Consider the following 15641-nt stretch of genomic DNA (forward strand, 5'->3'; position numbering starts at 1 on the left):
ACCTCAACCAAATATCCATCTAATTTTGTTCTGTTACACGATTCCCACATAGCACTAGGGGTTTCCTTTGATGAATATTAATACTGTATTCGTGGAATGCGCACTAGTGCGTACATTCCGGCCTGGGGTGGATGCATGCCAGAGGCGGGCGGGCTCCCCGCTATCTACTGCATAGATACTAGATAGATAGATAGAAGGTACATACATACATTCCCGGGTTTCGAGTGACAGCCACTTTGTTTCATGAATCATCGCCCATGCCCCGTGGTTGGGATTAAGGATGGATGGGTACAGGTTTCAAGTTTCAGGTTTCATGTTCTGCAGATCGGAGGAGGTTGGCTACTAGATAACGATCTACTATCTACTCCTTTGTCTAGTAGATATTGGGATGTGGAGCGATGATGTAATAATGTAATGTAGTTAGTTAACTGCATGGAATGTGCTGAAGTGGCTGCAGTGTAACTGCTAACAGTGTGGCTGGGTACTATCTGACTGGATGGATGTACTTCGTACTTCATATGTACGTAGGTAATGTGCTTAAACTATCGTGACTTTTGATCTATTATCTATATACAGTAAGTGCTCTGTAACCATGTAGACGCAGAGCAATTGATCTGCTATGTATGATATGATACACCTCAATCACCGGAACTTTTTGACCGTTGCGCCTACCAGAAAAGATGCGAATGCAGATCCAGATCCAGCCGTGACTGGTAATAGAATATGGGACGAAATGTGGAATGAAGGTATACAAGACCAGGTTCATGATGGTGGAAGGGGGAAGAGGGGATGGCGATGAGAGAGATGATAATCATGAGATGAGGAGCTATTGCTCATCACTGCTCTGGTCATCCGTATCGCTCGTCATGAGGGTATCCTCGGCGTCCATTTTACGGAGAACCGCATCGCCCTTCTTGCCCTTCTTCTCGGCGGCGAACCACGCGTCCCGGCGGCGGGTCTCGCGCTCTTCCTTGCGGGCCTGGCGGATGATCTTCTCTCTTTGCGCCTGCTCTTGCTTTTCGTGGAGCTCCGTGATATAGTCGTGTAGGTTGGCCAGGTCGGAGCGGAGCTTGGTCACTTCGTCGGTGGTGGATTGGCGGGCCGTTTCGTTGATGGATGCCTTTTGCTTCAGCGTGACGAGTTGCGCCTCGAGGTCGAAGATCTGCGAGTCCTTGGCTGCGGCTTCCTCGTCGGTGACGGCTTGCGACATGGATGAGGCCTGGACGCCGTTGCTGCCGGGCTGGTCAAGCGCGGCGAGCTCCGCGAGGCCTTCTTCGATCATTGATTCGGGGAAGTAGGCGTGGGAGAACGCTTCGGTGAATTGGTTGGATGTGGATGAGATTGAGGGTAGGAGGTGGGTGCTAAACGTGTAGTCGGCCGGGACGGTGCCGATCGATTGGGAGGATTCGGACAGGGTGTGGTCGTAACGGGGCTTAACGATGGTGTGTGCGACCCGTTGGAGGTCGAGAGTGGGGTGGGGGAGGCCGGTGGGCGGGAGCATCATTATATTCGTGATCGGGTGCGTGTAATCAGCCACTGTCGAGGCGTACTTCTTTCTTCCAACGTTCCATGACAGGACCTTTCCATTTTGGTGACCCGAGAGCAATGTCATGCCGTCGTAGGAGAGGGTGAGGGCGTGCGCGGCGCCACAGTCGGCAGTCGGAGGTAGCCACCGGTCTTCGGCGGGGGGTTGCGAGGGTGTCGACTGTAGAGAGGGATCGTGGAGCGGGTGTTGGATGGACTGGCTCTTATAGAAGTCGATCGACTGGATGCTTCCGTCTTGGTAACCGACGTAGAACGCCCGGTCGGCCGGGTCGAGCGCGATCGAGATCGCATTGGATGGAAGGAGGAAGGTGCGTAAGAGGCGACCCGTGTGGTAGTCCCAGGCAATGGCTGTGTTATCCTCCGCAGCAGAAACGGCAATGTTGTAACGCCCCGCGCTGTGGCCGACGGCGATGGAGGTGATGCCGGCGCGGTGGTTCGAGAACGTACGGATGGGAGAATTTGGGGGCTGGCGATCACGGCCGGACGGGGCTTTGGTGAAGGAGAGGAGGTCGACCAGCGACCAAACATGGATGCTGGCATCGGACGAGCCCGAGAGAATGAAGTTGGAGGTGGGATCGACCACGAGAGCGGTCACTGGGCGCAAATGCGACGCCGTCGTCGCCACCTGTCGTCCGGTACAAGTCTACCACACGAATGCTGTTAGATCACCCCGGCTATGAGAAGACAAAAGACACTTGGTTGACCTACCTCCCACAGAATCAGGCGTCCGCCTTCCGTCCCCAGGACCAGAACGTCGCCGTTCTTCCCCCCGGCGACGGCGATGCTGCGAATCCGCTCCGGAAAAGGGACAATGGCTTCCTGGTTGCCTTTCTCCCGGCTGTACACGTGGACGATGGCTTTCTCGGCCTGCGCGGCGAACACATGCGATGGACTCACAGCCAGACATCTGGCGGCGGTCGAGCTCTTCTTGAAGGTGGAGCGCAGGTTCAGCGTCGGCTGGAATTCATGCACGCAGACTCCCACGTCTCGGAGGGACGCAGACGCTGGCACTTTGCCAGACGCCAGCGTCGACGCGATGAAGCACTCGGAGAGCATGGCGAGGGCAGATCCAAGGAAGTGCGGGGGAATGGAGAGAAATCGCGGGACCGAATCGATGCCACCGATTTTTTTTTTTCTGGATGGACGGCCGATTGATTTGATGCTCGCAATCGATCACCGGCGGGTTTGCACTGTTTGTCTGCGAATCGCTAATGCGTGCATATGCTGATGTCAGCAGACACAAGTGCACTTTAAACCCCTCGATCTTCTTTCTTCCTTCGTCCAACAACTCCAATCCTCAGTAAGTCAATCTTGACCCTGTGCTGGTCTCCTAGATCCCCTGGTCTCCTTCATGGCTAACGTGCCTAGCGCGTCCGACCCCTTGGCCATGTCTCCTGCGTCCATCCTCCATCACATCGAGCCACTGCCACAACGGTCATCTCAACCACCTCCAGGAACTCCAGCCGCGACAACTGATTACCTGCCTTCCGGCGGTATTCGAGATATCGTGATGCATTTCAAATTTCCGCGGCCACCGGCAAGCTAAATTCTTGCACATGCTGCTTAAATTAAATTTCGCTTGTCCCCTCAACAACATCAGCCAATCCGCGGCATCCCCAGCAACGGATGCAAGGGGCCCCCCTCTAGGGGCTTGCTCTTTGATTGCCCAGTGCAACGCCTGCGTTGACCAGACAGCCCTGGGAAAGGACCTGTGACGTCCTCCCAATGCCCCATCTAAGGGCTTTCCCCGTACCCTTTCTTCTGCATGTCTCATTCCTTTTGCTAGTGATGAGATGCGAACACCCTGGGCGGAGGACCATCCACGTTGTGCTGTTCCTGCAGGTGGCGCACATCGATCCTTGGAGCCAATGGCTGCGCCCTCTGCTTTGCTCACCTCTCTCTGGTATGCAAGGACGGTGGGTGTAGTGGCCCTTCACACTACGGTCATGTTCCAGAGTGCGAGATGACCCTCTCGAAGGGGCAGAATACCCATGCCCGGTGACTAGTTCTCCGTCACCGCAAGGCAGTCAAGGGATACTGGGAGCCCAGGTTGCTATGTAGTATAAGGCCCTGTCGGCCGCAGGTCTCATCAACTGAGGTTTCCTTTCCCTCTCTTTCCCTCTCCGTTCCTCTGAGTACCAGTCCGAGAATCATTCGTTCTTCTCTGCTAGTACACTTCCTCGACCCAGCCATGTCCTCGACGGACTACCAGCCTATTGGCACACCCTTGAAGCCCCAGTACAATAATCATCATCATAATATGTCCGCCAACACGGCCCCATCGTTTGTAAACAGGAGCGTGCCATCATACTGCGTAACAGGTGAAGAACCCATGGCTCCCGGCAACAATTCTCCGCGCTATTCGCCCAATGTACAGCCATGGAAAAGGCAGCAAGCGCAGAGCTCCCTGTCCTTTGTTCGGTCGACGTCGCCTCGGCCTGAGCAGTCCGAGTATACCACGTCGCAGTCCCGACGCCCAGCGGAGCGTCCTTCGGTGTACATGTCGCCCTTCCGCTCAGTGCGCCGCATGAAGCAGCCCTTCCAGCTTCGCCTACCATCTTCCCCATCCCTTGAGAACATTGCATCTGCCGCCAAAGAGTCCCGACTATCGCGCCAGGTGTCTGGCGGTCCAACACTCCGAGCCTGGCGCTCAGACCAAAACTTGAACGTGACGAGCATTGACTCGTTTGGCCTTCTCCCCAGCCCTCCTCTTTCAGATTCTCTCGGCTCCCAGTCCTCTCCTTCATCCGCCTACTTTTCGCCCAAACCGGAATCGGTATCGGAATATGGCCAGACGACCCCGAGAGGATGCGCGTGCATACCTGACAAGGAGTCGTGCAATGACTGCAGCCCTCGACAGCAGATGGATCAGCTGGAGACCCCCAAGCAACAAGAGAAGACTACAAACGTGCACATGGCCCACTCCAAGCTGGTTAGACACTGCGACTCGAGTGACGGGCAGTTGACCCCGGCCTCAACCACTTCGGAAAGCATACCATCACCTGCACCCTCCTCGGGCTTCGAGTCCTTTGGGAAGAGAAGCACCTCTGGCTCATCCACAGGGACGCAAAGGAGCAGATCGGGCACAGTATCGAGCGAAGGAAGCTGGGTCCCCAGCAGTCTTTCCTACTGTGGAGACTGGCTCCAGGGCGCTCCCGTGGAGACTGCAGAAATCCCAGGCGAGAGATCGCGAGAACAGAACCGACGGAAGTGTCAGATCGTACAGAAAAGCCCTCAACGCTTGAAGGCACCTGACAAAGCGGTGGTGAGTACAACCGTATTACCCTTCTGTGCCCGTAAACTGACATGTTTGACAGATGTTTGCTGTAGCCAGCAAGACCAAACCCAAGTTAGTTGATATCTCTCGCCAATCGTCCCCAGCAATGAGTTACTCGCTCCCCACGCCTCCACATCCCATCCCTTCAACGCCCGACTTAGGGCAACAAGAGATATCAGCCTTCAGTCCCGACACGCCCATGGACATGTCCGACAGTGGCTACATCACGCACCATTCGTGTTCGTCCCCTGACGGATTCCGAGACGATAAGGACGACGATGACTATACAGATGCCGACTCTGCTTCAGAAAGCGGTGGTGAAACAGTCATCTGCAAAAAGCCTACCCAGATTCACATCAATCCGAAGTCTACGCCGAAGTCTACGCCAAAACCAGACCTGCCGCCCAAGTTCAGCACCTCGCCAAAGATCCAAACGTCGCCCGGACGCTCCTCGGTGACATCCGAGAAAGAGGAACTGGAGAAATGGTGGGATCACGAATGGACCATCGACCAGCTGGAGCATTCCGTGAAAGACTTCCCTCGCAACATGCTCCGACTCACTTCGCCCGTCATCATGTTCATCCGCCACAACAACGAAAAGGCTCTTCTACGCCCGTTCCGCAGTATTTTCCCCAATGTGGCGGAAAACCTGCTGGATGGGCTCTGCGCGTCGCTCATCGCGCGCAATTATGTAGTATCCCTGGCGTCCACCAACCGGAAAACCAACAATTTCTCCCATCGGACTAATCTGGCCCGTCTGGATACCGTGCCCGAGAAAGCGGCCTCATCCGCAGGGGTGCAGTTCAGCCCTGCCACCCCGTCCCGTATCAAGGAACGCGTTCTCGGGTCAAGGAGCTTGGAGCTTCGCAAAGATCTCGATCGCATCGTGGATAATCTGCTGTTCGCGATTTGCGGTCGCGCCGACGAGACGTTGAAGTCCGCCGTGCTGGTCTTAGCACAGGTTCTTGAGACCAAGAACTAGACACATTCTTTCTATTGTCTCCCTCTTTTCCTTTACACTTGTGTGCTCAACACCATAGACTATCCGTCTTGTTTTCTTATTTCGTCCGATGTTTCTATATGTCACTCTGTCTCTCTTTGATCATACTTTCTTATCATGTCTTTCTCTTGGCTAGACCAGACTGCTTCCACCCCAGCCTTTCGTTTCGCTGTACTCTGTCCTTTCATCTCCTTTCCGTGTCGCATCCCCCGTTATACATGCCTGTGGCCTGTCAACCCCTTTCCTTGTATTGTGTTTACATCCTGGCCCTCCAGATCTCATATGTACCGTGTGCAGTTAGCCCCTATGGCTAATGTATAATTAGTATTAGTAGTAGTAGTAGTTAGACCCCCGTCCTAGATATTTAATGATACCCTTGCCCTAATACCATCCAATCCCGTCCGAGACATAGTAATAGAGTAATAATCCTCACCGTCAGCAGATTACTCAGCCCCCCCCCCCCTTCCCCCCCTTTGCCACCTCAGGCACCCAGGCATATATCCCCGCTGAGTCAGCTCCGGCGGAAGGGCCGCCGAAGTCCGATATCAGCGGCGGGTTTCCCGCGGAATCGACAATCGACTGCCTTCATTTTCTCCAACCTGCTGCTTGTTCGAGGCCCTCGAGCTTGAACAACAACCACCATCACCATGGCCGCCGCATCAACGCACCGTCTCCGGCTCCTCAGCTCCTCCACACGGGGCCTCTTCCCTCAACCCAGCTCCTCCCTCGCCCGTCGAGCCTACGCCACCACCGAATCTCCCACCGACACCACTACCACAACCGCCCAAGTGCCACCACGCCGTCGAACAACCTTCACAAACAAACTCAACGCCGGCCCCTCCTTCACCGACTTCGTCTCCGGCAACACAGCCCCCGCCCTCGATGAGGAGCCCTTCGAAACGGCCCTCGTCGGCCCCGCCGGCCGCAAGAAGAAGATGACCCGCCTGCCCTCCTGGCTCAAGACCCCTATCCCGGACTCCCAGAACTACCAACGTCTCAAGAAAGACCTGCGCGGTCTGAAGCTCCACACCGTCTGCGAAGAGGCCCGTTGTCCCAACATCTCCCAGTGCTGGGGCGGCGACGACAAGTCCGCTGCCACCGCCACCATCATGCTGATGGGCGACACCTGCACGCGCGGCTGTCGCTTCTGCAGCGTCAAGACAAACCGTGCCCCAGCGCCCCTTGACCCCCACGAACCTGAGAACACCTCCGAGGCGATCTCCCGCTGGGGCCTGGGCTACGTCGTTCTCACCAGCGTCGACCGCGACGACCTCGCCGACGGTGGTGCGCGCCACTTCGCCGAGACCGTCATCAAGATCAAACAAAAGGCCCCCAGCATCCTCGTCGAGTGTCTTACGGGCGACTACGCGGGCGACCTAGAGATGGTCAAGCTGGTCGCGCGCTCCGGACTCGACGTGTACGCACACAACGTCGAGACCGTCCGCGAGCTCTCCAACCAGGTGCGCGACCGCCGCGCCACCTTCGAGCAGTCTCTCCGCGTCCTCGAAGCTGCCAAGCAAGCCAAGCCCGAGCTCATCACCAAAACCTCCCTCATGCTCGGCTTCGGCGAGACAGACGAGCAGCTCGAGAACTCCCTCGCCGCGTTACGTGCCGTCAACGTCGACGTCGTCACCTTCGGTCAGTACATGCGTCCCACCACCAGACACATGCCCGTGCATGAGTACGTTCGTCCCGAACGGTTCGATTACTGGAAGTCTCGTGCCCTCGAGATGGGCTTCCTTTATTGTGCGTCTGGGCCCCTCGTCCGCAGTAGTTATAAGGCGGGTGAGGCGTTCATTGAGAATGTCCTTAAGAAGAGAAAGGCCGGCGAGCCCCTTCGGAACCCCGATGCCCATGAGAAGGAGTGGCAGTCGTTTCTGAGTAAGGGCCTTCCGACGACTGGGAAGACCGCGACGTGAGTTCGGTTTGGTTTGGTGAAGATGTCGCCTTGCGTTCGCCGATTGTTTAATACGCTTTTTTTTTGGGGCTCTCTGGGGTTCGTTTTGGGTCCTTGGCGCTGGTTAGCATTGCAATGAATGGGCTTTTTTTTTATTGTCCCTTGTTAAGTTAAGAGCTTGGTCTGCTTTCTTTATTTCTTTATTTATTTTTTTTTCTTTGTGGTTGTTGTTGGTTTGCTGGTCTCGTTATGCGAAGACTACCTACCTACCTTCCTACCTACTACTACTACTACGGACGGACGCACGATCGATTATCTGCAGCATGAGCAGAGCATAGCAGGAATAGAGACAAAGGGTCAGAGATCAGGGGTCAGATATGGATATCAATGGCCCTTCTTCTACCGGATAGGGGACATAATTCAACATGTACATCCATTCCAATGAGATAGACGAAATATTGACAAAGTCAGCATCATGATCACACGGTCGTTTCGTTTCACGTCCAACCTAATATATCCAACCAGCCAACTAAACAACTAACCATTCAAAAGATCTGTGCGTAAAGGACCACCGTTGTATGTGTGTGTGTGTGTGTGTGTGTGTGTGTGTCCGCCGGCGCCGGCATCCTTGCCTGCCTGCCTACCTGCTCCGACGCCCGCATGAAAACGAAACGCTTTCTTGATAGATGGATGGTTGATCATCGTTCTAGTGTAGTGCATGTTGGCTTTCGCTTGGATTCATTGACAGTCGCACGTTCGGGAACTGAGACGAGAGAGGTGGATGGGGGGCTTTGGGTAAGGCCGGTGGCTGGTCTACACATCCCAAATCCAAAATGTCCAGGCCGAACAGAGATATACATAACGGAATGAAAAGGTGGGGGAGGGGGGAATAAGATAAAAATAAAAAGGGGAGTGATGAGATGAATTGGAATAGGCTTATCGGACGGTATTTCCGCTGGATTCCGCCGACAAGTCGTTAAAATGTGTACGTACGCACCTGGCGAGAACTTGCATGATGCTCGCTCGCTTGGCGGACCAGTGTCAGACGAGCGCACTCGTGTCTTTCTACGGGTCACTTGGCCGCCGCAGACATATTGGACGACGCGCTTCGTTCGACTACGCAATCAACTCGCCGATGTCCTGCGTGGTGAATCCCAGAAGGTAGAGGATATCCACGAGGCTCTCCCCGTTGAGGCGGGTTGGGGCCTCGAGCTGGACCTTGCTCTTGGCGCGCCAGGCCACTCCGAGGCCGGCGGCGTGGAGCATAAGCAGGTCGTTGGCACCGTCGCCAACAGCGATGGTCTGGGAAATGGGGATCCCGTGCTCCGCAGCGATGGAGTGGAGGAGGGAGCGCTTCTGGGCCGCGTCAATAATAGGGTATGTGGGGACCAGTTTGCCGGTCAATGTTTGCGACGCGGCATCGATTTCCAGCTGAGGAAGCAATGCGATTAGTATCCAAGGTAGTAAGAGTTTGCGGTAGACTCGAGAATGGATCACGTACATGGTTGGCATGGGCGTAGTCGAGACCAAGTTGGTCCGCGAGCCATTCTGCGAGGGGCTGGAAGCCTCCGCTCAACACTGCCATCTTGCAGCCAAGGGCCTTCAGAGCCTTGCAGAGCTCACGCGCGCCGGGGGAGATGGTAATGACGGACTTGAGCTTCTCAAAGACATCCGCAGGAACGCCCTTCAGCAGACCAACGCGCTCGCGGAGAGATGCGGAGAAGTCCAGTTCACCGTTCATCGCACGTTCCGTGATTTCCTGCCATCAGTCAGTACGAAAACGGACAGGCCAGTAGATCCTATGGCACTCACAGAAACCTCCTTCTCCACGCCAATGAACTTGGCAATTTCGTCAATCACCTCGTTCTGAATCAAGGTGCTGTCCATGTCAAACACCACCAACCGCTTGTGACGGCGGAAGACGCTCTCCCTCTGGAGAACCACCTCCACATTCCACTCCCGCTCAAACCGCCATATGCTCTCGTGTTTCCGGAGATCCGCGAAGGTGAGATATTCCGGGTTGGGAGGGGGCGAGAATGTCACTTCCACCACACGGGGTTGGTCGTGGCGGTCCAGGCACCGGTGCGCAGTGTTGGTGCGCTGGTACGGGGTGGGGAGGGTTTCGATGATCTGGAGGAAGTTGGTCAGGCAGAGCTGCGACACGAACGGTCCGTACAGATGGTCGAGGGGCTCCGGCTCGGGGGCGGGGGGCTCGCGCGGGATTTTCTCGATATCAATCGTCGGAGCCGACCCAACAGGGACCATAGGCGACGGCAGGATAGTCCCTGTATGAGGCGATGAGTCGGGGTGCAGGTGCGGGTGGATCGGTTCCGACGACTTGTAGAAGATAGTCGCGACCAGCTGCTGGGTGTCACCGTGGTAAGGATCCAGCTGGGGGTTGAAGATGCTGTGGATGATGCCGCTATCGGTCACCTTCTGGGGATCGGGGCTGATGGGGTTTGTTTTGAGGGACAGCGAGGCCAACGCCGACTCGGGGGAGTTGCCAATCACATTGCCGATAGTCTGGATGGGGACCGACGGCTTGTACTGCTGGTGGTCGTGGATGAAGGAATTACTGGAAAGGGTCTGTCGCAACACGGGGCGTGTAGGACGAGCGGCGTTGTTGGTGGGGTTGGGCGCTGCCATTTTGCCGGAGGGGTCGGTCTAGTAGACTTTTGGGGGGGGATGGAGGGGGATTGGATCGGGAATGGACTGGGGGGAGGGGGGGGGGGGGGGGGTCAAAGGATGGTCTTGGAGTAAGCAGAAGAGAGATAGTGGGAAGATCCTCAGCAATCAACGGAGCGACCCGACGGGAGCAAACCCTCCTTGAGGCTGTCAAAACGGATGGAGATAAGGTGACGGACGAGGTCTGGCTGGGAATTAATGAACAACGGCGACGGCGGCGGTTTTCCCCTGCATCTCCGATCGGCCGCACGTGGTGGGGTTCGACGCAGAGGCTCTCTTGCCCGCCGTCACATGATACTTAGCTCATTCACCGCCCGGCAGGATGGCAGAATGACGCCAACTTCCGCCTCCTCCTTTCCCCCTCCCGAGTGAGTCAGTGACAGCTTCGCCATCATGTCACCATATCGACCCCGTATCGGTGTAGTGACACTTGAGAGTCATGGAACTACTTGAGCTACTAAACCACCACTATCTGGGTTTGTCATCTTCACACCCCAACAGCCATGTAACCCCGAGGCTAACTGTCAGTTAGATCTGCACCTCCTCCCGAGTGCTAATCAGAGAAGGGTCTGCAGCAGGGATTGCTCGAATCATCGAGATAAGGGCAGCGCTTCCAAGTGGCCCCTGACCAGGAAGATCAATCAACCATCGCTACGCTAAGACGATGACGATGAATACGCTTTCTCAGTCATCACTGTTCTTCCCCGTTCCACCTCGCGGTGGAACAGGTGGATTTATCAGCAAGGCGCAGCCAACTGGATGAGCTAAGCGGGTGCGGGCAGCTGCAGGCACCCGAGGCGCAAGTATTGCGTGATTTCCCCAGGACATGAGGAGATCGAAATTTTTCAGCCCAGCCGCCCGATCGCGCAGGCGGTCACAGCCAATGTCGTGATCGATCACGGCAGAATGGATCGGCAATCTATGGGGGACTGAGGGCAGGAAGAACAGGCTGCCGGATCCGATGATGTCGTGATTGCCCCTGTCCTGCCCTTCATTTATATCGGACTGGTCATTGTCATCTCTGTTGCGTTCAATCTACATCATCCCTCGCCTCCCTCAGTCTCCTTCCTCCGTCATAGCACCCCGGTCTCCTCCATTCCATACATATAGACCCGCTTGCATCCTTCTTCTCGGTGACATTGGATTCATTTGACCTTACTCCTTTTGAAAAAAAAAAAAACATCCCTTCAAGATGCCTGCAAAGACTTCTGAGAACTACCCCTCCGATGTGGAGGCCATCGACTCGAGAGATAGTGCCACCGAGTCTGGCTATGCCAGTGCCAGCTCCAGCGATGACTACCTTCCGGAGATTGTCTTCACGAAGCCACACTTGCAGTTCCTTAACAGACAGTTGCAGTTCCTTGAGCCCCAAGGTCAGCATGCCTTGCCCCTCTCTGCCCCCCCAGGCCCATTGACTAACACCTTGGCAGATGTCTTGAGATGGTGTGTCACCTCTCTTCCTCACCTATTCCAGACCACTGCCTTCGGTCTCACGGGTCTTGTGACTCTGGACATGCTCTCCAAGCTGGACGTGCCCCGGCCCCAGATGGTTGACCTGGTCTTCCTCGACACTCTTCACCACTTCTCTGAAACCCTGGCTCTTGTCGACCGTGTTCGCCAGAAGTACCCCTTGAACAACATCCACGTCTACCAGCCTCAGGGTGTCGAGACTGAGGAAGAATTCGCCAAGAAGTACGGTGCCCGTCTCTGGGAGACCGATGACCAGTTCTACGACTGGGTGGCCAAGGTCGAGCCTGCCCAGCGTGCCTACCGTGAACTGAACGTGCATGCTGTCCTCACCGGACGTCGTCGCAGCCAAGGCGGCAAGCGTGGTGACCTTGATATCATCGAAGTCGACGAGGCTGGTCTCATCAAGATCAACTCTCTCGCCAACTGGTCCTTCGAGCAGGTCAAGAAGTACGTGCAGGAGAACGATGTTCCCTACAACGAGCTGCTGGACCGTGGCTACAAGAGCATTGGCGACTACCACTCCACTCAGCCGGTCAAGGAGAACGAAGATGAGCGATCCGGTCGCTGGAAGGGCCAGGAGAAGACCGAGTGTGGTATCCATAACCCTCGCTCCAAGTACGCCCAGTTCCTGATGGACATGGAGCGCAAGCGTCAGGAGGAAGCCCTATCGCAGGCCCTTCAGACATCGCTCACGACCGCTGCTCAATAGGCACTGCCTACTTTCTCTTCATTCTTGCATCTACAACGGCGTTCTATGATCTGGAGTTCTCATGTCTAGCGGAGTTACCAAGCCTTGTTCAATTTCTTGTTCAAAAAAACACCCCACGGGCACGGAATTTTGGGGGTTATGTGTTATGATATTTCGGGAAATATTTTGTTCTGGAGGAAACGGTTCTAATGGGATCAAGAGCCCCCGTCAATCCTCATCCGACTGTACATACAGGATTTGGCGGGACTGGCAAAATTCGGCGCACGAACCAAGTACATTAATGACCTACATGATAGAAATGATTATTGATCTCAAAATATCTGTCTTCTTCGTATAACTGCTTATAATATGTATTTTCTGCGTATGACTGCTAGATAGGGAGTAGCTACACAGTATTATTGGGGTATGGTCAAATCGTCCGATGTCGGAAATGAATTTTCAGGGCCCTTACTTCTTCCCTATGCAGCTGCCCACTCAGCCCTCAGCCCTCAGCCCTCAGCAGGGCAGATCCCTATTGCCATGAACACGCTCGAGCCACCGGGAAAGTCTCACTTTTCCGATAATTCCCGGCTGACCGGCACGCGTTTCCCGAGACTAGAACCCAACCATACCTACCCAACTTCAAGGTTTTGGTGAGAGCAAGACTAAGAATTCGAATACCAGGAGACCAGCCAAGTTCATGAAGGGATTCATGCAGGAAAAGGCAAATAGTATTATGATGTTTTGGTTTGTTATTTATTCTGAATACTTGGTAATAAAACTCTGAGTGATGGTCAGAAAGTGGCCAGGGATACAATTCTCTATCCTTTCAGCATTCTTTAATGTAGTGATGGAAACTTTGAATTCCAAGCCTCAAGACAAAAAAAGGCCTTGCTGTTCCATCCATAGTCTATATGTATTCAGTTGTATTGAACCAGACTTCGCTCCTCCGTGGCCGAACAGGTGTTCCCGAAACCTCAGATGGGAGAAGGTTCTATGTAGAACCAAACAACAATGTTCCGGTTTCCTCATCTGGGAAAAACAAAGATCTTGAAGACATAAATTTCACTCATTATCTCCAGAGCTGTTCCGTCCACCTCCTACACAGATTTATCCTGATCGGGCTCCCACTCAAGAGTTAAAGAGTTAAGGACTCAAGACCCTGTGATCTTATCTTATCAATCTTATCTCACCACAAAAATCTTATCGACGCTTATCTTCTCGCGCGAGAGATTCTGGTCCTAATAATAATTCCTTCGGCCCCGTTTTCTTTTAGCTAAGGGTATGTATGGAGTATGGGGTTGTGGCGTGCTGGGGTGAATTGGTTTGGGGCCATGGGTCAAGGGGGCAAGTTTGGGCGGGGCTTGTGTCTTATGTTTTATTTTATATATTGTGGCTTGGGGTCTGTGTTCGTTCATGGCTAGATATGACGATTCGACTTGTGTTTAGCCAACATGACCAGGAAACCACTGCTTAGTTGAAAGTCTACAAAGGTGTTTGGGCATAGGCTTTCAATCACTGGCTTTCGGTTACTGGCTGCCCAGAACGTGATCTGTACTCCCCATTGATTATTCTGATCATGCACCGTCCTCTTGACTACCGGAACCCTGCGTAAGTCTTCAGGCCCCTCCCGCTACTTAAACAGGCGCCCGCATCCTGGACCCTGAGACCCTGAGCTAAGCACGAACATGCCGCGCACAGTTCCACAGCGGACCGACGCCGGCCAGAAAGATCCAGGATGGGGGCTACTGTATAGATAGTGGATGGGCGTTGGATAGTAGCGGCGTCTGGGCGTTGCTTGAAGGTCTAGCATTGGATGCGTGGTGCGTTTCTTCTAGTAGGGTACTCCCCCGGGGAACTTGAGGCTGGTTTAGTTGGATTCACAATCAGGCCTTGCAGATAACAGATATAGTGGGAGTAACTACGATGGATACTTCAGCACACTGGAAGATGAAGCGCAGGGTCTTCACTTCTGCACCTGTACTTGATATTCATCCTGTGAGTAAGGTACACCGTACTGAGTACACGGTTAGGGCAAGCGGGTCACCTGAGCGGACGGGGGCGGAAGCGGTGCCAAGACCGGCTAAGCCGCAGCTGGCGTAGACAATCACGCAAGCCGAGCCGGAAATGTCGTGATTTGCCACGTGACGGGGGCCGGCCTGCATCGGCCTGCGTTTCAAGGCGGCGGAAGCCCAGCGAATTATTGTTTCATGGGCCGAGTACGTACAAAGTACCGACTGGGGACTCTGGGTCGCAGCTCTGACGTCTCCGATCGGAGCAGCGCGCCTGGGTTCGTTTGGAATGTTCCAATGTCAGAGATTGAATGAGGCAAACGTCCGCGCCAGTTCCAGACCGCGCGGAAAAAAATTTACCTGGCGAGCACCAAGGCGTTGCGATCGCTTGCGATTGACATGTCATTGTCAGGGAGATAGGTGGGCATCGGACGTTCTTTCTATCGTGCAGTCGGTCAAACCTGATACCCCTGAAAATCATGACTTGTTCTGGGCAGCCGTAGACCCAGAAGGGGAGATTATGTGGCTTTCAACATGAGGTGGATGACGACGATGGGGGGGGGGTGATAATCCCTCCTGGAGTCCGTGGTGGTGGCTGCACTGGCCATATCTCCGAGCGCCAGGCGGAGTTTACGTACGGCGTACGTTCCAACGTTGGATGGCGGTTGACGGGCCTCAGGAGCAGAGGGGGATTCTAGAAGGCCTATAAATAGGGAATCGGGTATAGCATGCTTTGGGAAGGCGATTGCGCCATCGCGGCGTGGATGACAATAATTGCGACATGGCGACGAGGGGACGGAAGTTCATCCAGATTCAAGGGCGAGCGCATACGTAGACCCTCTCCGAACCAAGAGTCGGACTGCTCCACCACCCGACGAGGGCCATTTGGCTGGAACAGAGGACGCATTCTGATCCTCATTGGCGTTCCTCAATCTCCTGAGTTTCCGTAGTTGGAGGTTGGAGCGAATCGCCGTTGCCATCGTCTTGGTTGTCGCCCGGCAGTTTCTCCGCCTCTGCCTTATTGCCCCCCTCAACCTTTCCCACCTTTTCTTCCCTCCTTCTCCCTC

The 15641-nt window shown here is 54.7% G+C and overlaps 5 protein-coding genes across 5 annotated transcripts; 3 read left to right on the forward strand and 2 right to left on the reverse strand.

Moving 5' to 3' along the window:
- Positions 1–547: 547 nt before the first annotated feature.
- BO70DRAFT_336640 (putative ribosomal assembly complex component Ipi3) lies at positions 548–2627 on the reverse strand. Its single transcript, XM_025541116.1, has 2 exons — positions 2254–2627; positions 548–2188 (listed from the first exon to the last, which is right to left on the reverse strand). The coding sequence occupies exons 1-2, from the start codon at positions 2599–2601 to the stop codon at positions 827–829; spliced, it is 1710 nt and encodes a 569-aa protein (XP_025399493.1). The 5' UTR covers positions 2602–2627; the 3' UTR covers positions 548–826.
- Positions 2628–3438: 811 nt separating this feature from the next.
- BO70DRAFT_405574 (uncharacterized protein) lies at positions 3439–6202 on the forward strand. Its single transcript, XM_025547122.1, has 2 exons — positions 3439–4810; positions 4863–6202. Exons 1-2 carry the CDS (start codon positions 3737–3739, stop codon positions 5802–5804), a joined length of 2016 nt encoding a protein of 671 aa, XP_025399494.1. The 5' UTR covers positions 3439–3736; the 3' UTR covers positions 5805–6202.
- Positions 6203–6411: 209 nt separating this feature from the next.
- BO70DRAFT_387305 (lipoate synthase) lies at positions 6412–8198 on the forward strand (the record flags this gene model as incomplete). Its single annotated transcript, XM_025545904.1, has 2 exons — positions 6412–7703; positions 8191–8198. Exons 1-2 carry the CDS (start codon positions 6470–6472, stop codon positions 8196–8198), a joined length of 1242 nt encoding a protein of 413 aa, XP_025399495.1. The 5' UTR covers positions 6412–6469.
- A 637-nt stretch (positions 8199–8835) lies between these two features.
- On the reverse strand, positions 8836–10365 carry BO70DRAFT_396524 (phosphoserine phosphatase SerB; the record flags this gene model as incomplete). Its single annotated transcript, XM_025546630.1, has 3 exons — positions 8836–9150; positions 9221–9478; positions 9532–10365. 3 exons carry the CDS (start codon positions 10363–10365, stop codon positions 8836–8838), a joined length of 1407 nt encoding a protein of 468 aa, XP_025399496.1.
- Positions 10366–11374: 1009 nt separating this feature from the next.
- met16 (phosphoadenylyl-sulfate reductase (thioredoxin)) lies at positions 11375–12888 on the forward strand. Its single transcript, XM_025543216.1, has 2 exons — positions 11375–11777; positions 11835–12888. The coding sequence occupies exons 1-2, from the start codon at positions 11597–11599 to the stop codon at positions 12581–12583; spliced, it is 930 nt and encodes a 309-aa protein (XP_025399497.1). The 5' UTR covers positions 11375–11596; the 3' UTR covers positions 12584–12888.
- The last annotated feature ends 2753 nt before the right edge of the window (positions 12889–15641 follow it).

This window comes from Aspergillus heteromorphus, assembly GCF_003184545.1.
Source record: "Aspergillus heteromorphus CBS 117.55 chromosome Unknown BO70scaffold_12, whole genome shotgun sequence".
Lineage (NCBI taxonomy): Eukaryota > Fungi > Ascomycota > Eurotiomycetes > Eurotiales > Aspergillaceae > Aspergillus > Aspergillus heteromorphus.

Bases quoted from the DNA above. Each gene is read 5' to 3' on its own strand.
- BO70DRAFT_336640 (XM_025541116.1), bottom strand. From the start codon at position 2,601: ATGCTCTCCGAGTGCTTCATCGCGTCGACGCTGGCGTCTGGCAAAGTG. The intron at 2,189-2,253 runs GTAGGTCAACCA...TTCGTGTGGTAG, and splicing joins GACGCCTGATTCTGTGGGAG to ACTTGTACCGGACGACAGGT.
- BO70DRAFT_405574 (XM_025547122.1), top strand. From the start codon at position 3,737: ATGTCCTCGACGGACTACCAGCCTATTGGCACACCCTTGAAGCCCCAG. The intron at 4,811-4,862 runs GTGAGTACAACC...CATGTTTGACAG, and splicing joins AGGCACCTGACAAAGCGGTG to ATGTTTGCTGTAGCCAGCAA.
- met16 (XM_025543216.1), top strand. From the start codon at position 11,597: ATGCCTGCAAAGACTTCTGAGAACTACCCCTCCGATGTGGAGGCCATC. The intron at 11,778-11,834 runs GTCAGCATGCCT...ACACCTTGGCAG, and splicing joins GCAGTTCCTTGAGCCCCAAG to ATGTCTTGAGATGGTGTGTC.